Source organism: Balearica regulorum, chromosome 5 (assembly GCF_011004875.1).
Source record: "Balearica regulorum gibbericeps isolate bBalReg1 chromosome 5, bBalReg1.pri, whole genome shotgun sequence".
Lineage (NCBI taxonomy): Eukaryota > Metazoa > Chordata > Aves > Gruiformes > Gruidae > Balearica > Balearica regulorum.
This window is the reverse complement of record NC_046188.1, coordinates 46,257,460-46,280,994: the sequence shown is the minus strand read 5'-3', so window position 1 is coordinate 46,280,994 and position 23,535 is coordinate 46,257,460. Positions and strand designations below refer to the sequence as shown.

The window sequence follows — 23,535 nt, the reverse complement described above, 5'->3', positions numbered from 1 at the left end:
GGGAGGGGAAAAAAAAAACAGGACTGCCCCTTACGTAACTGTATTCAACTAGTCTTTCTCATTGAGGTGTGCTTGTATTGTGGTAATGGACATTTTAGCTATGGATGGAGCAACGGCTGTAAGCTTTTCAGGACACGAATTGTGAATTTGGAACTAATGTATAATTTGTGACACAGAAATGGCTTTCAGCAGAAGTTATCTATTGTAAGATCTTGTACAAGTTGCTACTACTGTATATATCTCTAGTATTGCATAGTAGTGTGTTATCAAATGTGTGTGACTAATTAAAAATGCAAATTTTCTTCTCACTTCACATATATAAATCCTTACGATATTTAATAGGTTTTCAATTTGTAGATCTAGGTGAGAATTAAATACAGCTTACTGTGCTGGGATAGATCGTTAGTCCATGGACTGCTCATAGCAATCAATACCTATGAGCTTTATAGGGTGAAATGTAGCTTTTAAGGCACATCATAAGTTGATCTATAGAAATTATTCTCAGTCTCCATTCTTGCATTAGCCTGCCATCTCAGTTGCACTTAGCATGGTGAATGCTTAAGATGATCATTTTGTTTGCAATCTCTGATACTATATCCATGAGATCTTACAATGGAGGTGAAGGGTCCAAATATGGAAAATTTGACATACTGTTAACAAGTATTTCTTTTTTCTGAATGGCCTACTGTGAATTTGGAATGCTATTGGCCCTCTTTTTAGATACAGCAGGAGAAATAAGGGCCTGTTCAAGTCATATTACCTCTAATGAAAGTATATTCCATCTAAATCAAAAAATGTCTTACAGATGTTATAAAATATAGGGAAATACTCCCAAAATTTGCAGAGAGTGTTTTAGATTTTCTTCATAATGGACTTTGTTGTAAGGAAAAAGTTGGACTGTTCACCTCCTAGCAACTATAGAGTTTACTTTCATCAATATACATTCTTCTGTTTCCTTTTTTTTTTTTTTCCTACAGAAACAGTTAGTTGCTCAAAAGATTCATATAGAGGAAAATGAGGACAGAGACACAGGGCTGGAACAAAGGCATAATAAAGAGGATCCGGACTGCATTAAAGCAAAGGTGCCCTTGGGGGACCTAGATCTATACGATGGCACATACATCACCTTAGAGAGCAAAGATATCCGGTAATTAGATGCTTTATATTTTAAGATTTCTATTTCTGAATGAAAAAAATCAACAAAAACTCTAAATGCAATTAAAAAGAAAAATACTATCACTGACTGTTCTTTATATGACAGTTGTTTTATTTTGTGTTAGTGTGAAAGAAAATTGAAAAAACCTCTGCCACTAATTAGAAAAGAAATGCTGCCTCCCCCAAGCTGTCCATGTTAGCCCTACCCTGAAACTTCCCCATTCTGTTCCCACGCTCCCAGTCAGTTCTGTACTGATATGACCAGACATGTGAATTAAACTGTAGCGCGTCATGTAGAAGGGGCTTGAATTTGCTTGAGGGTGCTCTGGGTGTTTCGAGCTAGATATACTTCTTGTAGTGGGAACTGTCTTGACTTAAATTTGAATGAAATTCTGTTGATTAGCAAGCTGTTGAACCTTCTGGTCATAGAGATATTGCTGTGTTTAGCAAATAAAGGATGTGTGGACAGTCTGCTTGACATTCAGCTTCATTGGTAATTTGTCTTTAGGGCTGACTGTTTTGTTTTTCTAGTTTTATTTTTTAACATAATCAGATGAGTACTTGAAGTGGGAAAAGATTAATTTTATCCTCAGATACGTTCATTTGGGTTTCTCGCTAATACTTGGGATTTGTTTGTTTGTTTCAGTTGAAGAGTCTTCTAATCTGCATGCATTGCCATTTACTTGGCAGACAGATCATTAACCATAGCAGTGATACACTAGGCTGATGCTGATACATTTTTGGAGGCTATCCATATGTTGATGTTTTCTCTAAAGCAGACAGAAATTTATTTACTTTGTCCTACAATGATGACATCCTGATGCAACTGAAATCTGGGAAGACATCAGAAATGTTCTAGAGTGCTCAAACACAGGATTTTAGTAATGGTCAAATCAGAATATTGTGTCAACTACAATACTGTCTCTTACAAACTTTAGCAGTATTTTAATCTGGAGTCTGCTGTGTCATGTTATGTCCTCAGCCCTGAAGATTATATAGACACAAAGTCGCCAGTGCCTCCAGACCTGCAGCAGCCAGACTGTACAAAAGTTCTAGATCTTCCATACAGCATTCATGCTTTTCAGCACTTACGGGTAAGCAAGCAAATGCAAGTATGGTTTTTTTTTCCCCCATCGGGAAGAGGAATAGAAAACTCTTACTGGCAGTTCTCAGTCAAGGTTGAAAGGTATTGTAATCTTTCAAGACTATTTCAGACTTTTTTTGAACTACAATTGTGCCCTGATTAAAGTATCTGCTTATAGGAGGACAGTTCCATCAGTTACACAGATCCTGTTTCTCTTTTGTCAGTCTGCCTTATTTTAGAGAGCAGTTTTAGGAAAATGGAGTATTTTGTTTTCATAACACGTGTTTCATTAGCAAAATGGTAGTTTTCATTGAAAATGCTTTTAACTTGTGAATTGTTTCAGTTGAAAATTGGAGAGTGGTCAACAGGGTCATTAAACTGTATGAAGATTCAGGGTCAGAAAATTGTTAGCAGGGTTGTTGGTAGCTCCTGACATACTCGACTATCTCTTTGGTATCTGAATGTCAAGCCTTAACCCAGAGGACGAGATAATTGTTCTTTACTAACTTTACAAGGGTTACAGTGGAAGCGTGCTGCAAAAATTGTTTTTGTTAACAGTATATATAATACTGTTTATATGTAAATTTTCTAATGCAGATGCAACTTTAGTGCTTATATCTTGATACTTATTTTATTGCAAGTCTTCAAAATCACTTTTCATCTACAAATAAGGATTTTCTTAGGAACAAAGCAAGAACTGAAGTTTCCTAACTCTGTTCCTGGGTCTTTTGAAATGAGTACGTTTGTTGTTGCAGAAGGAAGAAAGAGAAGAAGAGATGTAGGGATACTTTCATCATGTGCATGTAATCTGACAAACATAAGTGCTTCGGTAGTCATTAGTGAAATCAATAGCTACCAGATATACAGTGCTACCAGAAATGAACATTTCTCCTATAGCATTCACAAGCAGAGGCTGCTTTTGGCTGCTTCTAGTGTTTGTCTATCTATAATAATATATATTATTCATCTGTCAAAGGTGTCATTGTCCTGTCAGGTCCCTAAAATCTTGATATGAAAAGACATAGGAATGTAAAATAACCAAGCTGTAAATTTTCCTGGGAGTCATGCTCTTGTGTGTATTTCTCTACTTTTAGTTAGTGTCAGCAAATATCTATATTCAATTTTTATTTTAGGGTGTCCAAGAAAGAGTTAATCTTTCCGCACCCTTGTTACCTAAAGAAGATCCAATCTTCACATACTTATCACGGAGGCTGGGAAGAAGTATAGAGGAAATAGGTCATCGTATTTATGATGGGCTGATGAAGGTATGAAACTAATGAAGGTAATCTTACTGTACACACATGGAGTTCTAGAAGGGTCTCACAAGAGTAGATATGCCTGGTACATGCAATCAGATCCAGTACTAGTTTTGCACATATGTTTTTGGTTTATGTTTTGGTTACAAAAGGCAGACTAAAAACATTTTCTGCCAGGCAAGCAGAGGTAGGAGAAGGCATCAGCAAAGCCAGTAAATAGGTATTTACTATCATCTTTAATGGCTCATGTATTTGTGTGGTCTGGCAAGCCATGTTGATTGCTCTGTCAAGGTAATAAGAGCTTTTAAACAAAAATGCAGGTAAAGAAGAAACAGTAGGACTGAAATGTGTATGTCTTTATTAAATGCCTTCCTGCAAAATACAGGAACTCTCATTGAACTCCGGCTGATGCTTAAACTACTGTCACAACTTACTGAGTCTCGCTTTGAATTTTTACCTGTCTGAAAGGCAGAAGTTCTGTTTCTTTAATACATTTACATGCTAGTTCATTCTTCCGGAACATTTACATCTATTGCCAAATGGCAGCTATCCAGAGGAAGAAGATAACTTGGAGCAGGTTTGGTGCTCAGCTTTCTATCCCATAGTAATTAAATCCCTGATTAACCTTTTAGTTCACGTTTTAGTAGTTAGTACAGTTCATGTGTTTCTCTTTACTGCAGAACTCGTCTTCCTGGGTACTCTATAACATGGCTTCCTTTTACTGGCGAATAAAGAATGAGCCATACCAAGTAGTAGAATGTGCCATGCGTGCCCTTCATTTTTCTTCAAGGTGAGAATTGCTAATAAAGATTTCCTTTCAGATTGCTTTTCTAGTTATCCTAATTAATAAACAGGTTTTAGTTTTTAAGACTGTATCCTAAGGAATAATCCGTGTTACTTGTTCTTAGTCTTCATGTTATATACTAAACATACATATAATTTAGACATTTTCCTGTCAAATTACATATTTAATATATGTGACTGAAGAATGAATGTATCCTTATGCATGATTCTTACACAGTCTGACCTTCTTTTAATGTCTGTTTTTGTTTTCTCATTTTCTTTTCTTCTTTTAGGCAAAATAAAGATATTGCACTGGTAAATTTGGCAAATATTCTGCATCGAGCTCACTTCTCTGCAGATGCAGCTATTGTGGTCCATGCAGCTCTGGATTACAGTGACTTCTTTACCAGCTATTACACTTTGGGAAATATATACGCAGTAAATACTATCTTTATTTTCCAAGATTTGTAGAAAACCGAGTATTATTTCATCTTTCTGGCTTGACTTGCAATGCTTTACTTTTTTACAATAAATCTTATGTTCCACATGTATTTCACACTTAATGCTTAAGATTCTGTCAAGATGTTTTCATCCAAAAGTCTGTGTTTCAGCAAAGATTTTTATCTGCACTTGAAAATAAATCCCAGAGAAATCCTTCTGCAGCCTCTTTTTAGCACAGTGAGTTGAGTTTCAGAAACAACAGGCTGCTTGTTACCACGAATTAAAATTTGAGTTAATGACTTCTTAAAAAATGGAATATTATTTTATTCAATATTACCAAACAATGGCTAATTCTCTCTCTCGGTCTTTCTTCAGATGCTTGGAGAGTACAACCACTCAGTCCTGTGTTATGATCATGCTCTACAGGCAAAACCAGGGTTTGAGCAAGCCGTAAAAAGGAAGCATGCTGTCCTATGTCAGCAAAAACTTGAGCAAAAATTGGAAGCCCAGCATAGGTAACTAAAAAAAGCATCCTAGTGGCAATTCATACAATGTGGCTTTTATTGTTCTGTTGCAGAAATTATTTACATTTCAAATAGAATAATGGTTTTGAAATTTCTATATTTCTTTGACTATGCAATGACTTATTCATAAGGATATTTTAAGAAACCCGAAGTTGAAACTGTGCAACACTGTAGGAAAAGCGGATATTTTAAAAAGCATTTAAAGTAAATCTTTTCTACTGTTGAATTTTCAAGATCACTTCAGCGAACATTAAATGAATTGAAGGAATATCAGAAGCAGCATGACCATTACCTTAGGCAACAAGATGTGTTAGACAAGTACAAGCTCATCCAGGAGGAACAAATCTTGAGGAACATCATTCATGAGACACAGATGGCAAAAGAAGCTCAATTAGGTACAACTTTTTAGAATTCATGCTCATTATAGAAATGAAGAATTGCACATATTCAGGTTAATGTCAGATGGCCCTGAGTGGCTGTTGTGTTTTCCTTATTAGAACAAGGAATTGCAATATGTTCTTGAACAGGTGTTTTTCCAGTCTTTGAAAGACGGAGTTTCCTCTGTGCTGATTACATAAATAAAAAGGATTGACCAGATTGGGGGCAGAGGGGCTGACTGTACGCTGTCTTTGTCGCCTCAGAAACCTCACTTATATAGTAGAAAAAATATTTTGTGCTCTGCAGGGAACCATCAGATTTGTAGACTGGGCAACCAGCAGCATAGCTTGCACTGCCAGTGGGACCAGCCTGTTCGTTATCACCGTGGAGACATTTTTGAAAATGTGGAATATGTTCAGGTTTGTCTCTGAATTGATACCACTGCTTTAAGTTGCATCCCATTTGCCTTATTAGCAAAATAGTTCCTTTTTTTTTTGAGGCTTGACAAAGGGGGTATGTTTTGGATGTGGTAATTATAGTGAGGAATCACTTTACACTCTGGAAAAGAGATTAAATATTTAATACTAGTTTCTTTTGCTAGTAATAGAAGCTGAGATCGGTTGTGGATTATAGAAATTTAGAGGGTTTATTGTATAAGGCTTTGTTTTACTTAGAAAAGAGAACTATCAGAATTACTTGAATTGAAAAACTTAATTTTATTCCAAAGTCTTAGTTTCCTATGAGATACCACCCACTTCTATATTGACTTTTTCAATCTGCATAGAACAGTTGAGTATTTCTTTCTAGGAAGAACAAGAATCCTCACTTGAGGAATTACAGCTTTCACTTAAGTAAATATACTACATTTCAGGCATGCTAGTAGGAGCATAACATGTTTAATTTTCCAATTTAGTTTTCTTCAAAGAGGACAGGAAAAACTATTAGGCAGCTAATTTTAATGAAGAGGCAGAGGTTTTCTAAGGAGTTAGTTTTCTAATGTACATATGGTACATGGAATAAGAATTATTCTTTATTGGAAAGAATCTTCCAATATAACAACTTAAAAGTTTGTTTAAAATAATATTTTATCAATCATTTATCTCTACAGCCTTAAAATGGATCATAGAATCATAGAATGGTTTGGGTTGGAAGTGACCTAAAGATCATCTAGTTCCAACCCCCTTGCCATGGGCAGGGAAGTGCTCCGGTAGACCAGGTTGCTCAAAGCCCCATCCAATTTCTTTTGCTTATTACACTGTTGTATGACTCAAGCTACTCAATTTTTGCATGCTCCTTGCAATTTAATCTTTTTTCCTGCCAGAAGGAGCACAAAACTGCCATAAGCCATTAACAAATGGAAGAGCTCAATGGTGTCGAATCTAGTGAGCGCTTTTACAGCCCAAAAATAAGGTGCTAGCCCAGTTTTGTGAGTATTTGCTGATTGTATGTCTTGAATTAGTGCACCAAGGAAATCTGATACAGCAGTATTGAGAAGTTTTGGAAGCAGAGTGTATACTAATACTGAAAACCTGGAACGAAAGCCATCCAAGCAACACCATCCTTGTGTTAGAACTACAGATAAAGATTATGGTTTCATATATTTTGCAATGTGGAATGTGTTCTGGATTTTCCTATCAACTAGTTTAAGAAACAGGAATAATTATTTTTAGTTATGCTATGTTTTCTTCTTGGATGTTCTTCCTGTTATAGTAATTATAAATCCAGATTATCAAGATAATTTTGCAAGCTGTAAGTCTTAGTAACTGACTTGAACTAGAGCTATGCAGTCTAGATACGTAGATTTTGTTTGTGGTCTATTAGAAATGTTTGCTTGGTACCTTTTCGCATTTTTTTTGGTGATTTGCACTGATGTTTTCATTGTTGACTTATTTACGACATGAATATTACTTTTCCATGGTGTGAGTGGATCAAGAGGCTTAAATTTCCTTTTTTTTTTTTTTTTCCTGCTACCTGCATTTCAGCTCATCAGTGAGGCTTAACTACATAAATGGTGGGGGGAAAAATAACATGCAGTAATTCAGCTAGTAATGTACTATCTCTTTTCCTTATTAAATTTTTTTTTCTGTTGTTTCTAGTTTGGTGAAGACTCTTCAACTTCTGGTATGACATCTGTGAATTTGGATCTTCATGCAAACCAAAGCGACCACAGCCAATCCTTGCAGTCTTCCCCTGTTGCTCGTTCTATCGTCTCGGTGTGGAGCGTAGAACCCAACAGAGTGAGTGAAGAGGATAAACTTTGCCCTTTCAGAGAGGAGTTGTGAAAGAGTGAATCTTGTCCTTGTCTGTGTGAAACTTCTTAGCATTTGGGCGACAGTTTTAATCTGTGGCAGCACTGGAGAATGTATCATTCTGAATTTCTTCAACATATAAGCATCTCTGTAGTTTCTCTGTACCAGTTTCCCATCATTTGAAACTCTACTGCAGCACAGAGGGGGATGTTCTTAGCTACGTTTGCAAACATCTGCAAATAAAGCAGTGCAGCTGAGTTAAGATAGAAAACTGAACTGCTGCTATTCCAGACAAGATGCAAAAACAATATTTCTAAAGATACCTGCTTTTTTTTTTTCCTCCAGACTATTCCTTATGTTCTTTGTTAATTAGAATATTAAAAATGTTGAGAAAATAATAAAAAATAATTCCTTTCCTCCTTAGGACAAACAGCATATTCTTTGGCCTCAGCGATCGGAGTGCATGAAATCTTTCCCCAAAATTCCTGATCCAGAACAACTGCCAACTTATTTTCTGCCTCCAGAAAACAGGGGATTCAGGCAAGTGTTGATTTTTTTAAAATTATATTTGTAAACTTTCACACTAACGTCTTAATGAGCATTTTCTTTTTGGAATGGTTGGATGCAATTAGTAATCAACAGCAGAGATGGGTTCGGACCTCTTTCTCTGGCAATTCCATAGAAGGAGGGTGTTTCCCTTTGTCATCTTTGCTGTATTTGTAACAGTCATATCCAATTCAATGGTGATTCTCCCCTGACTGTTAGTAGAAGGTAAATATCTTCAGTATTACTAAAAGAATGAAGATTTAAGCACAAGTCTGAATGTCTTCTAGAATATATGTTAAAAAAAGTCCTTGAGAGAGAGAATGTGGTGAGTATCTGTTTAATAACAACAGCTAACTGTTGTACACTGCATACATACTCTTAGCTGTAGTTATGATAACAGAAAATTGCAAAGACCAGAAAATACTAAAAAAGGATTAGGAGTGGAAAGCCCTGGCTTGTGAAGTAGAAAACAAGCTTAGTTGTAGAATAGTCAGTAATACTTGTTATTACATAGGATAAAATAAATGTGTCTATGCTGCAATAGCTGACTTACATAGATCAGTGTAATTTTGTAATATCCTACTCACTTAACATTATAAGCTTTATTCTCCTAGCTGGTATAATTCTAGTATTGAGCATGTGTTAAAGCAAAGATTCCCATGCACACGTGTCCTGAAGCTTCCTTTGAAAAAAAAATAATGTTGAACTTAGAATGTTCTTCCCAAATAATTTAGCTAACTCTTGATGTTTTTGAAATCAAACTTTAGTGTAAAAAAGCTTCAGCATTTTCTTTTTTACTGATCTATTTAGTCCTAAACTTCATGCAATCCTTACTAGCATAATAGGAGAACCGTCTCTGTCTTACCTCTACTGCGTTGTCCATAATTTACGGGTATTCTGTGCTTAAAAATGGAAAGTAAAGACCTTATTTATTGATGATTTTTCAAGGAAACGGTGGTCCTTGAACTCTCCTGGTGTGCAGCTCATGTCTCATGGCAGTCGGCAGTAGGAGACTTGTCAGTTGATATGTAGCTGGTTCTTATGTTTATATATCAGTGACATGCAGCAAATGCTATTAATTTGTCTTGGTTCTCCTTATTGCTAGAGTCCAGCCAATCCTGAGTATCCCAAGAGATGCTGTCGGGCATGGAGAAACCCAGGCCCCAGACTGTTCTTCCATTACTGATGCTCGTAACAACGAATCTCTAAATATACTGGTCAAGGAACTAGACAGTAATCTAGATTTGAAATTCAAGATGCCAGATGATCAAGCAAGACAAGTAAGGGATATTTTCTCGTTGGTTCTTTTCTGGTTTAAAGTTCTCCTCTTTATTGCCTTAACAATCTTACTCAGAATGTGAAAGGTTCTGAGTATTTAAAAGGTTCTGATATTTAAAAGATGACTTGTTATCACAAGCCAATCAGTACTTCCATAAAAGGGGAGCAATTGCTTTATAATAGGGCTGGAGAAGGGGAGAGCTTGTCACTCAGCATAAGACTTGTTGTCTGACTTCTTTCAAATGCTGACCGAAAGCACACAAAATAGGAAATTTAATTTAGTATTTAAAATTACTGCTTTCTTTTAAAACTTCTGACAGTCACTCAACACGATTCATCATTTTGGGGTTTCCAAAAACTACTGTATACTACCAAGTCAGTAACTTTAGCCTGAGAGTAGTCTGTCATTGCTTTCTGGAGCAATCTCCAGAAAGAGATGCTTTAATCATTACATGTTCATATAATCTGTTTAGAACAATTTAATTTTTTTCCCCTTTACTAAAGGGAAGACTCTAGGTAAGTGTGACTTGAAGCACCCATGTAGATATATACTGTAAAATTTCTTCAGTTGTTTAAAAACAAATTAAAATCTTTGTTGTCCAGGTCTTGTATTCTCGTATCAACAATCAAATTATTACACAGGCGAAGATAGGAGCATTTCTAGATCATGCCATGAAAAAGGTATGTCAAAAGCTGTAGCATGAGATAAATTCAGAATTCTTTGACACTTGGTTCTATACTGCTGAAGAAGTCCGTCGGTGATGTGCAAGAAATAAGCTTATTTGCTGCCTATAACTGAGGTGAAACTAACTTAAAAATCCACATTTACACGTAAAGCACAAAGGTATAGAGAAGTGTCCATTTAATTAAGCTTGGTGGGGACCGAACAGCCCTGTAGTTATTTGTTCTTGTTCTGGCTGCAGGACATGGATTAGCTGATACATTGCTGGTCCTGGCAGCCATTTGCTTAACAGAGAAAAATAGCTTGGAACTACTGCTCCATCTTTCACCCCTGTACTACATGCCTGCCTCCTGCTTTTCCTCCTCCTCCTCCCCACTACCCTGCCTTCACCCCCACCCTCCCTCCAAAGAAACCAACCCTCTGTCAATCATCTGTCAGAATTAATTAGCACTCTGGGGCAAAGAATGTACGTCTGTATAACACCCTGTGGAATGCCACCTCCATCTTGCGTGGGGCCTTTTAGAATCATCACAAGTCAAATGACAGGAAGCATTGAGATAGAGGTTGACTTTTTCACCTGTCAAGCTGATATTTCTCAAATTAACTTTCTCGTACAAGTTGTGTCAAGGCAGTGTATGTATGTATTGTTTTTAGTCTGAAATGAGTACCATTTACTATGTGATCTGTCTTAGAAGAAAAATTAGCAGTAGAAGTTGATTCCTTTTGTTATGCTGGTCAGAACAGTCCTATGCATGTCTAACTTCTTACTGTTGCAGGTCATAGATATTTTGTTTCTAACTGTAGTATTCTGTTCCCTTCATGCTGAAGGTCTGAACTCAGTCATTTAGATGCTGATACAAGAACACTGTTGTCATACCTGTTCTGCTAATGATAAACTTTCTAGAGCAGGAGTGCCACAGTTGGTATTTTTGTATTGGGAAAGACAAAGTACTAATAACTTGCTGAGGATTTAGTTAAAGGTCATTGAGACCTGTGTATTGGAGTGTAATTCAGTGAGGAGTTTGGCATGAAAAATGTGCATGTAATGGTATGGTTGTGCATTGCAAAATAGGGGTGATAAATACTCTTACAATTTATAGATTACATAAGGTACTCTGAACAAAGAGGTAATATATCCTATTGATATCTTCCAGTCCATCTTAAACCACAGGTAGAACCCTCCTGTATGAGATTTTTCTTCCAGATTTTAAAAACATCTTTGTACTGATTAAGTTTTTCAACACAGTATTACTGTAATGTCAGCTGCATTGCGTTAATACAGTACTACTGTAAAGATCTTTACCTCTTTCACTACCTTAATCCTAGCTGCATGTTTCCTACTCATGCGTGCATTTGGGCTTCAGATGTGTAGCTTGGATTGGGCATCAATTTCAGTTGTTGTTTTCATACTTTAAACTCTTTGTAGAATTGGGTAACATGGAATGCTGAAAATATTAAAAACTAGAATGTAAGTGTCTCTAAACCATTTCAAACGGCTCCATCTGAAAGTGGATGTTTTACATAGCTCTGTCCACCTGTCAGTATTTTAAAGTTTTGTTATTTCTACTCTAGGATGAGTGTTTGTTTTTTCTGTTATAGGTGAAAGAGGAGGGAGGAATGTTCAAGGTGTATTTGACACTTCCTCCGTTCTTCCACCTGCGTTCACTTGTTGCTTGCCATTTTATAATCTTTAAACAGTATCTGATGTGTGTTACCAACTTTCATAAGACAGATAACTAAATCCAAGAAAAAAAACAATTCTGAAACCTTAAATTGACAGGAAATCTTGATGTTGGCTATAGGACCTGGAAGCACATCTAACTACAATTTAAAAGCTGCCTGACCTTCAATTGTAACATTTCTACATAGATCTGTATTAGTGTAATTTTAAGACTCTGAAGTGGCTCAGAAATGTTTCATGAAGCAAGCTAAGCATTATCACTTGTATATTTTAAGGGATTTTGTCGTTGTGATATAGGGCAGTCATATGAGTAGAGTGTGAGCAGCAGCTGCTACTGAATTACAGTTCAGACTGTAAATTGGGTCAATTTGAGTAAGGTAGAGCAGATTGAATAATCTGCTAGCAGTCACAGCAAAGTGTAATTTGTGTCTAGTTAATAAGGTAGTCTGCAAGGGTGAGTTTTGTTTGTTTCTTATGAAAGAGCAGGTAATTCTGTCTTCCTGAGACACCTCTTTGTGGGTGTTTTCATCCTTTTCCCTGTCTCTCCTACAGCCAGAAGATCCTCTATGGCTTGTGCTTAATGAAGCTGGATTGTACTGGCGTGCAGTTGGAAATGGCACCTTTGCTATCACCTGTTTGCAAAAAGCATTTAATTTGGCTCCACATGAGTATCAGGACATCCCTCTAGTCAATCTTGCTAACCTCTTGATTCATTATGGTTTTCATTTGGATGCCAGCAGGCTCCTGCTGAAGGCTTTAGCCATCAATGCCTCTGAGGTAAGATGATGATGTGTTTGTTAAGCAGTGAATGTCTTCTCCTTTGTTATTTTCTAAATGCATGTTACTTACTTGTGCTTGCCTGTGCATGCATTTTAGCTTGCAGCTTGCGATTTGCAACAGATGTTAATTTTCATTTAAATTCTTGATCACAGTGGGGGTGATGTTGGTTGCTGACAACATAAACATCTAGAGCAGAAGTTCTTCTAAAATAGATGATAGGCTTTTTGCCTTCCAAAACCTGTATTATTAGCAGTGGCTCCAAGGAATCTAATCCTTGTGTTTTGGCAACATTTTAATCTATAACAGAGATCCACAATGCTGTCAGCATTGTATCTTGATTTATTTTTTTTTAAACCCTTAAAGTAACGCATATGTCACCAAGATCTTTGACTGTGCCTCTTCTTATCTATACTGTTTTATTTGTCCCTAGATTTCATCTGTATACCTAGAGGAAAAACTATGTTCTAGTTGTTCTGATGACTTTGCTTCCAACCGTAGATTGGAAACAGGTTTTTGTATTTCTGAATGGTAACATTATAAGCACTTCGTAGGTTGTCACCTATGTCACGTAAAAAGTTGCTGTATAAACTGTTTAAACTACTGGACTGGCTGGAATGATTATAAAGAGGAAGCAGGGGTGGTGGAGGCATGGTGGGGGATACCTTTTTTCTAGCAATTAAATGTGGTCTTACATTCAGCTTCAGTCAGAAGTTCAAGTGACATTTTTCCTGTGCTTCTGCCTCTGTAGTTAAACAGAGAGCTTAAACCTACCGGGCCACCAGTCATCTAGCACGTAAAAAAGCTAAAACCAGAATAAGCTTTTTCAGTGTAGCATCCAGGAACAATTTTGTAATTGTTGGAAATAAGTCCAGCCCATTTGGGTGGCAGGTAATAGTGCAAAAAGGAACTAGACGAACTATGCTTGAATGGCTTGCCTTAAGAATGCTTGAAAGCACAGCCTCAGAGAGGAGGAGCCTAGGGATTCTTAGGACCATGGTGTGTAAGTAGCGCTTTTCTTCAAAAATATTGGCAAGTCCTACCTCATTACAATAATGCCTGCTTCTTTGTTTTGTTTTGTTTGTTTTTTTCAGGCATTCTCAATCCTGTAGTACCTATTGTATCAAAAATCTGGCAGGAGAACTTGTACTCAAATAGTATTTCCTGGAATATAATGGAAAGTAAATACAAATTAAAATTAATTACAGCTACAGGGAGTGAAGGATGTGCTATATTAGCAAAAGCTTTAAAAAAAAAAAAATCCTATTGCTCAGCTTGCACCTTTTTCTGAATGGTGTTTAATAATTCAAGCCAAGATGAGATTGAAAAATCTAAAGCTACTGATCGGTTGCCACGTTTTCAAATAATAAATGTAAAATTATTTCAGTGGACAAAAGTTACAATATTACAGTCATTATGCTAGTATTATACTGTTAATTGCTATAAATTACTTTGTGTAAGTGAAAGACTTTTCAGTCAACAAACAAAATGTAATGCTTTACTATGTGCCTGTATTAAAGTACAAATTAGGTTGTAATCAGTGAAAAGGGTGTTTATAATTTCTACTTTAAAAAAAAGGAAATATATATTTTAGAGACACTAGCCAAAAGCAGTGGACAAAAATATTAAGTTTTATAAAGAATGTAAACTAAACATAAATGTGTACCCCCATAGCTAGTATGACACTGGTGTTTTCAGTAACCTCATTCTGCTCGAGTAAATCCTGAACACTCTTGACAAATAAAATACGTCTGTCCTGCTAGATCTCTAATAATATTTTTACAGTTTTGCTGACTTTTAATCATTCTAAAATGTCTTCAAGCATTTCAATTTAGTTCTTTGCTACTCTGTGCAGTAAACATAATGTTTATGATGGGTTGTAAATAAGTATTTAATGCTTTATTTCAGTTTGTGTGTATTTGACAGCTGTTTTTCATCGCAGGAAGATGGAATCCTGAACACAACCTTATGTCGAAACAGCTTTCGTTTAGCACCAGTGCATCAAGCTGTTAGTTCTCCATCCTAAGAACAGGCAGTCCCTATTTCAGAAGTTTTCTAAATTCTTTCCAGTCAAATTTGGGAGAGTGTGAATTGACAGAGGATTTTCCTAGTTGGCTTCAATTTTAAACAGTGAACGTACTTATGCTGGGATATGTTGCTTTTCTCTTTGCAGCCCCTGACGTTTTTGAGCCTAGGAAACGCGTATCTGGCTCTGAACAACATTAGTGGGGCCCTGCAAGCCTTCAGGCATGCACTGGATTTGACGACCAAGTGCTTGGAGTGTGAAAGCAGCCTGAAGATGATCCGCTGTTTGCAGTTTTATCCTTTTCTGTACAACATCACCTCTTCTGTGTGCAGTGGTAAGCAACTTGCTGAAAGATGGACCACAAGCGATGAAATAGTGTCTATTTGCCTTGGGTATTGCACCTGAAATTCATGACTACTTTTCTTTTTCCAAGGATCCTCCCTTTTGCTTTATAGTGCTTTCTCCCTGTAAGTTCCAAGGTTGAGGCACTGCTTTTGATGGAAAAGTTACAGTCCATTAAGAAGTGCTTGAGCATGACTTCTGAAATATCCAGAGGGCTGCCACTGAGTGCAAATTACTTCCTGAGTGTGTCAGAAATACTTTAACAGCCTCACAGATCTCTTATTGGTAAATGAGGAATGCTGGATTCAGTATTTGTGGAAGTGCACAGCTACTACTGCTAGGCTACTCAAAAGCCCCTTTGTACATCCCTTCAAATTTTACAGTCAGATATGCATATGTTTTCTGAAAGCTGAAGAATTTGGTGAAGAGCAGTTTAGTTTTAATTCATATCCTTTCAGTGTGTTAAGTACTTTGGAAGTGATTTTCTAGTGTTCAGTCTTTACAGAATAGACTATATTGTGTCAACATTATTTTGTTTATACGGGTCTGTGGTCACTGCTCTTAACCCGCCAAAAATTGTGAGAAGAATGAACCCAATCTCTCCCCAAAAAGTATTTTAAAAAATGGAGATAGAATGCTTTGTCCTTAGTGACTACTTGCATTAAAAAAAAAAAAAAAAGAGAGAGAAAAAACCCAGAAATAGCTTTTGGAGATGGATTCTTTCATTTCAGTGAATCCCATTGGAATATTTAAAGTATTTTATCTGTACATGCATATGGCTAATACGCTGCTCATGAGCAATCTTGAAGAACCTTTATGAATATATTTTGTAATCCTTTCTCTCAAATTGATACTAAGGTATCTTTCCATCAAAAATCTCACGAGAGAAGTGGTTTTGATTTTTAGTGTTGCTAGGACTTTTTCTGAATTATTTTTTTTAATTCCCTCTCCAGTGGAGAGACATGGAGAAACCTCTGATTTAGCATCTGGAATTATGCTGTCTAAACATAGACTAGAGGCCATCATGTCTCCTGGTACAGTATGGATGATGCCATTGTAGGTGAAATTCCAGCACTAGGCCATTAGAATAATACTATCTTTTATGGCCTTATGCATTTTTGCTCTGATTGACAGCACATCGGTTGTGCAGAGAAATTAATGCTGTTTGGATAAATGCAGAATAGTAAGGGGTATTATGGCCCAACTGATGGGTCTCTTACTGACTTCCGTAATGTCAACTCTTACGCTAGCGCCTTTCATTGAATCTCTTAACATCAGATTGCTTTTCTCTTAAAAATCCCTACAGATACGGTAAGCAGTAGTGAGACTTGCATATTTCATCACAAGAGACACTTTCACTGGGGGGGGATAAAAATCAATGTTTACTTTTTATTAAGATCTTCTTTAAAAATGTCTGTAGCTCACAAGGTTAAAGTTGTTCCAGTCAAACCTTAATGACAGCCACTCTATTTTGAAATTAAGCAGAAAGTAATTTAAAAGTATATTCACAGAGCTGAGATGGTAAGGAGCAATGACTGTATTTGAAGTCACAAAGTGATATTTTACATCTTTCTTTTCTTTTGTTTGCTTTTCTTCCTTAAACTTGTCGTAATACTTAAATATACACCTCTAGTTTGGCTAATTCTTGGCTGATGGTTGCATTGATTCCTGATCCAGGGTGTTCATTTTGAGGTCAACTATTATTACATATGCTGTTTAGGAAGTTTGTGTTTCTTAAATGTGAGGAGAAACCCATATCAAAAGTGCTTATGAGAAGTGTTATCTTTCTTTTTTTGCTAGCTTGGCTACAGGTTAGCAAAGTGACCATGGATATATTCACCTGGTACATTTAAGTTGGTTTTGTTTGTTAAGGAATCTTTGAAGTTGCTGAATCAAGAGAGCACTGAATATGTCTTAGCAAGTTAATTTGCTCATTACATTTCAGTATTCCAGTATTTAAGTATTTTAGTCTATATTTATATTTTTGCCTTTTTCTGCGACTCTTTCTGTCTTAATAATTCTTTCTTTTTCATTTCTATTTATAATACCCTTTAGGTCATCTTTTGTCTGAGTGCAAGAAACCTGAAAGTATGAACCTGAGAAATAGTGTAAATGTTCCTTGTACATTCTTGTGCAGAGCGTAAAATAAACCTACTGGTTAATTCAACCTTGATGATTTGTGGTTTAAGTTAAAACTCAGAATTCAAAAATGGAAAGGTAGATTTGCCTATCTTATTTTCATAAGGTTTGGGGAAATACTTTTTCCCCACTGTAAACGTCAACTGACTGGAACCTTAACAGGCTGTATGAAAGTGAGGTTAAGTCTCCAAAACCAGAATTATTTCAAGAATGCGTGCCCAGAAATCACACTTCGCACTTACAAGTGTCCTGAAATTTTGGGAGTCTTCTGTTCATCCTTCAGTCCAAAGAAAACAATTGAAAAGAGATTGTAAGTTTGAATTTTGACCTAACGTATGTAATGCAATAGTGTATACAATTACTCAACCACTACATAGAACCTAAAAAATGCGAACTGTATTTAGATGCTAATATTTAACGTTACCTGTTGCACTTACAGCATTTGTCAAAATGTTAATATCATGTAGACTTAAAGATTCATAAAGCAACATAATCTGCTCTTGTTTGGCTTCGTGATAGACTGGAAGGCACATTTTGATGACAAGATGGAAACTGAACACTACTTTCGCACGCCTTTCTGAATGGGACTTTAGGTATAGAGCTAATGCAGCACACTTGTAAATTGATGGATTAAATGTATGCTTGACAATCCCAGTATCACTGGATTGTTACTTCAGCAGATTTTCACAGCCTTTCATATCATGTGTTGCTGCTTGGGGACATCTGATACTGAATTTGGTTTGTCGTCTTGTTACTACGCACTTGATGGCGCATCATAACCATAACTATTTATATCCATCTCCTTTGAGATGGATATGTTATGCTGAAAAACTTACCAAGAAATTGGAATGTCAAATGTTGTCTCTGGTTTAATATCTTGTTTTGATAAGCATTTATTCAGTATTTTTGAAATTAACAGCAGTAGGGCTGCCTGTGCTTTGGGTTGTAGGCCCATGTGATAGCTGTGTTTTTGCTTCGCCTGTCAAAAGCCTCTATTCACGAGAACTGAACTAACTAGCGAGACACGAAGTCCCTTGCTCTGCTGCCGTGAGCCATCGGCAGAATCCAGCAAATGGTCAGTGGGAGTTATATGCTAGCATGGGATGGAATATGGGATCAAAACTCTGATTTTTGATTACAGAATGTGCCTGGTGTATATTTCAAGTAGGTGAAATTGGAATTTTCTCAAGCATGTTGGGACATTTGCTGTTAGCACAGGACTTGGGAAGTGTGATACACTAATGCTGACTTGTTGGATGCTTGCTTATATGCTCCTGTCTGTACTGCTGCCTGATACTTTTTTTTTTTCTAACTTACCTTAGTTCTTAAGTTTTTCTAACTTACCTTAGATAGAAGTTTATATTTCAAACCAAACTCACTTCATGCATGTGAGAAGAGGACCTATTTAACTTCTGCCTCTTATATTGAAGTGTATATAAATGGGTTTATTCATTGTAAAATTTCTAAATCTGCAAAGGTTTTTGGTAGCTTTTGGTTTGTTTTGGTTTTTTTCTTATGGAGGGGGTGTGTGAAGTGTCCAAAATCTGGTACAACTATATCACGTATGACATGTATTTTGGGCAACTACAGGAGTTCAGTTAGTTGCAACTAACATGGATTCTATACAGTAGCAGTGCTGCAGCACCACATATGCCTCCATTACTTGGACCAACAGCCCACATACTACCTTACTCCCAAATTAACTGAGAAAATGATCAACAATGATCACATCACTGTCGTCAATTCCTGAAGCATGTTAAGTAGCAGAAGCTTTGTTGATTGACAGATATCTAAGCAGCCATATCTGACAAACAAATAACAGGACCAAGAGACTTGCGTAACAAGCATAAAAAAACTTAATGTGATAAACATAGTGAACTCTTAGAGCTGTAGAAATGAGATACTTTGGCTTTATGCTGCTCATTAAACCAGTAGAGAAAGGCAGCATTATTTTTGTCTGATATTAAAATGGTGCATTGCCAGGATTTGTTTTGCGCACCTTTGCTTAAAAAATTGCAAGTAGCTTTCATCATGTAGTAAGGTCTGTAGAGGAATATCCAACTAATGTCTAAGGGATTGTTCCTGTGGCAGTTCGTTGACTGATGTGAACGTTCAGATGTTGTCAAGCTTTATAAAAAAGGTTACAATATACTAGAAGCATATTTTTAGCACAAAGGTCAGCTGGCTGTTGAAACGTGCAGATTTGTTAATTGCTGTTGCATAGGACTTTTCCTTATGTGTGTAAACAGAATTGCTGCTTGGACAAGCAGAAGTCATTTGTACCCAAAATATTTTTATATGACTGTAAGCATCTACCTCTGACTGGCAGTTCCATTTCATTATGAGCTCATGCCCTTCACATTCTTTTAGACAAGATCAAAATTCAAAATCTTAAACTTTATTAATAGACTGATGGATTCAAAACATGAAGCACAACTTGTTTAAAGCTTCAAGTTTCTTTAGTCTCGCTGTCTTTCATTACTTGACAGGATAGTGCTTGTACAAAAAGCTTTGTGCTGCTCTGTTGGAAGTAGAGGCAGTGTGAGTACATTACAAACGTATGTGCATGCCATTGAGATATATGAATGCTTTTATGTAGTGAGTGTGTATGTTTGTGAAAGCAATGCATACTTCCTTACTTTATGACTTAGTTCTGTAATGTATACAGCAGTAGCTTAAATGTTCTGCTTTAAGTATGGTTTTAGTGCCCTCTTGTGGTATGAATGCCCTATACCACATGAAATCAGAGGTTTTATTTCATCTACTTCCTCTTAAAACATGGGGAAAAGGTATTTGGTCTTTTAAGTGTATGGATTTTCTTTTGTTCCCCAGCACTTAAGTTCTTAGAAAGTTAATAAGCTTAGACCTTTAAGCAAATTGACTTGAAGACGGGAGGTTGACCTGAAAGGAGAATCTCTGCTTGAAACTCTGATAGTAAGCATATGGACAGATTAAATAACTTGCTTAAGTCAACATCACAGTTTAAGCCTCTGACTCTAACTTAACAGCTGTAATCACTTCGAGTTCCCTATAGCGAATTCAGATGCACAAACACTAAGCAAAAGCATCACATACATTTTCTTTACAATAGTGTGTTGAAATAGAGATGTGGAATACTTTGCATTTTTAAATGCACCTTTCGCTTGCTCAGTGATCCTGTACAAGCTATGACTGACTTGATAGTCCCAGCAAGGGGCTGCTAAATTTTGTTTCCATTTGCTATAGTATGAGGGCCTTTTAGACATTTTTATCATAATAGCATTTTAGTTTCCTCCTTCTCAAGCTGCTGTATCCTGTTCCTCCAAGGAATGTTCATCACTTACAGTGTTAACAGGTGGAAAGAGGGAATGTTTACTCTTGGGGCAAAGGGTGTTGAGCTTAGCTCAGAATTTAATTTTGTTTTTAGTTAAAGCAAAAGACCAGAATCTATACAAATTGTATGGGATTCTGAACTGAATACTACTGTATGTTTAAAATTCAACTTTTTCTTTTTTGACTTTTTTGACTTTCTTTTTTTAAAAACTTTTTTGACTTTCTTTTTTTTGACTTTTTTGACTTTCTTTTTTTTGACTTTTTTGACTTTCTTTTTTTTGACTTTTTTGACTTTCTTTTTTTTGACTTTCATGTAAAGGCAGAATTCTTGAGTGTTTCTGAGCCTTGTTTAGACTACAGCATTAGTACTTCTATTCATCTGGTTATATTAATGAAAGGGATGGGATCTGTCACCACTCATTTCTCTGTTGCTTTTATTCTCTCTCCATTGCCTTACGGGAAGGTTCATCTTTATAAACAGAATAGTCAACCCTGGTAGGGTTTTTAAACAAGCAGAATTCTACGTAGCACACAAACAGCTTTTTCGGAGCAATCAGAAACACGTTATGGTCAATGTTTGCATTGTCATTTAATAGTAGCATAGAGAAAGTGGGTTCTGTCTGTGAGTAGCAGTTCTAAAATCAATGTTATCGTTTCAAGTGAAATACTCCGTTGCTTGTTTTTACTACCTACACACATATGCGTGCACCCATGTGCCTACTGTTTACCCTGCAAGTTCCACCTGCGATTTGAAAATCAAGCTGGATTCTTTCTTTCTCAAGCATCTCTGGCAATGGAGATTATTCAGTGTCAGTCCATCTGACAGGTCTGTTAGTGCTGCACAAGTAAAACTGGGTAACCATATTTGGGCTCTGCAGTGCTAAAGTAGTGAGAGGACGTTAAATTGTGCTTATGTAGAATGAAAACATCTTACTGAATGTAAGGTGGGAGAATACGGAGCATGAGGACTGCTTTTTGTCCTGTTGGAAGCAGACATCACTAGGGGTTGGGGCCATCAGGCAATGTCAGACATGCCTCTGACTGGGAGATCCTGGAGAAATCTTGTATAAGAATGTGCTCTGTGGGAATAATATGACTCAATTACTCTTTCAGTTTTGTGCTACTGTTTCTGCACCACTAGCCTAGCAAGGGAAGAAGCAGTTCCTACCATCCACCTTTGCTGCAATAATCACAGCATTCGTAGAGTTTTAGTGCTGTGATCTGGAAGATATTTGACCAGATAGAGGCTTTTTGATACTTTTTACCATTTGATTTGGTGCCTGCTGCATAAATCCAATCTTTCCTTGAAAAGTCTTTGTCTAGTGTCTCTGGAGCGTCTGAAGTAAGTTGAAAGTGAAGGACCTCGTCCTGGTACTGCCATGCCAAGGTCACTTTGAAACCTGTCTTTCCTTTCCAAGCTCCATGTATTTTTCTTCTCCAAACTATGCAGAGATGTATAGCTTGAGATTCCTAAATTAAAGAATCAAAGAATGTGGTACTATGTTAAACATGGCATTTTTAGCTACACCAGTATTCAAAGGCTGTATACCCACTGCTTGTGACATTACTACAAAGCTGCTGCTTGCTGGAAAGCCGTTACGCATAAAGTTTTCTGTAACCAGCAAACAAAGCATCTTGTCTTAAGTATATCTCTGTTGCTCACATGTCATTCTCTTTTGCATTTGTTAAAAATGCTAATAGGTGAATTTGGTCTGCAGCTTCTTTTTATGCTAACGTGAGGTGATTTCTTTGTCATATAAAGTCTGTCTTGCTAGCTTATGTACTTAGTCTGTTTATTTACAGCATGACAGTCTACGTAACAACTTCTTTCAACAGTAATCAGTCTTACTTTGCATGGTGCTCTGTTAAGAATGGTATTCCTGCAATATTTAGTGTTCTACATTCATTCTGTCTTTTCCCAAGATCACAGGCTGGCAGAGGAGGGAGAAGAAAGTTATGGCCTCAGCTGCAGGACTAACTGAGGAAATGGGGATAGCATGGTGGAAGGGAATTTAGAATTGTAGGAGAGTTCAGTGAGAGTTTACTGATGCAAAACTATTAATACATGAAGGAAAAGTTGTACAGTATTAAACTAAATATAATATGACATTTCCCATTTTTATCTGCCTTTATAGTGCAAATGATTCTTCATGATACATTATCTGGATCCTTCAGTTACTTCAGCATAACTGCATGCTTATGTAGTAGGAGTTAGAGTGGAAGGGAAAAGGTTTTCTTTCCAACTAAATTTTTCAAAACCTAATACCTTTAGTTATCAGACATATGAACATTTCTCTACCATGTTTTTGGTGCCCTTTTGTGGTAGGAATGTAGAGAACATGAGATGTATTTGCTATTGTCTGTGTCCTCATCTCTTTTTAGGAGGCTGCTTTTGCCAGTGGTGGTTTCTTGCACATAGCTGCTAATAAATCTTACTGAACCTGAATACTGTGCACTGCCTAGAGCTGGACCTTTTTAAAAAGGTCCAACAAGTGCATATGTTCAACAGCCTGTTTAGGGGGAATAGTAATTCCCCAGTTATATCTCCAAGAAGATGTAGTTGCACAAACAACTTCATACTAAAGCTGTACAGGCTGAATTAGTGAGTTGGTTAAAGCTTGTATGGGAGAACTAACAATGCATAGTTTAATGTCATTAGCAACTTAGCAAGACCTTGAAGGCTGTATTCACTTGGCTTAAATCTGAGAACTTGTAAAGTGGTGATGTGTAGCCTCAGTCTGTAATGAGTCATGTTGAGATTGTCTCAAAGCAGCGTGCAATGCCATGTGCTCAGATTAAAGAGTGCTGCATGCTGAGCCATAGAGTGCCAGGCACTTAACTACCCCTGATCTGTCTACTTTATTGATTTGATTTTTCCTTTT

General features: G+C 36.7%; 1 protein-coding gene across 1 annotated transcript in view; it reads left to right on the top strand.

The window, feature by feature from the left end:
* TTC17 (tetratricopeptide repeat domain 17) overlaps positions 1 to 23,535 on the top strand; it is a 60,073-nt gene that overhangs the window by 15,128 nt on the left and 21,410 nt on the right. Inside the window, exons 3-16 of the mRNA XM_075754711.1 lie at positions 978 to 1,147; positions 2,138 to 2,249; positions 3,373 to 3,504; positions 4,176 to 4,285; positions 4,572 to 4,716; positions 5,095 to 5,234; positions 5,478 to 5,638; positions 5,928 to 6,040; positions 7,718 to 7,858; positions 8,295 to 8,410; positions 9,522 to 9,696; positions 10,298 to 10,375; positions 12,610 to 12,834; positions 15,008 to 15,194. Coding sequence (XP_075610826.1) covers positions 978 to 1,147; positions 2,138 to 2,249; positions 3,373 to 3,504; positions 4,176 to 4,285; positions 4,572 to 4,716; positions 5,095 to 5,234; positions 5,478 to 5,638; positions 5,928 to 6,040; positions 7,718 to 7,858; positions 8,295 to 8,410; positions 9,522 to 9,696; positions 10,298 to 10,375; positions 12,610 to 12,834; positions 15,008 to 15,194 — 2,005 coding nt within the window. The remainder of the gene's footprint in view (positions 1 to 977; positions 1,148 to 2,137; positions 2,250 to 3,372; positions 3,505 to 4,175; positions 4,286 to 4,571; positions 4,717 to 5,094; positions 5,235 to 5,477; positions 5,639 to 5,927; positions 6,041 to 7,717; positions 7,859 to 8,294; positions 8,411 to 9,521; positions 9,697 to 10,297; positions 10,376 to 12,609; positions 12,835 to 15,007; positions 15,195 to 23,535) is intronic.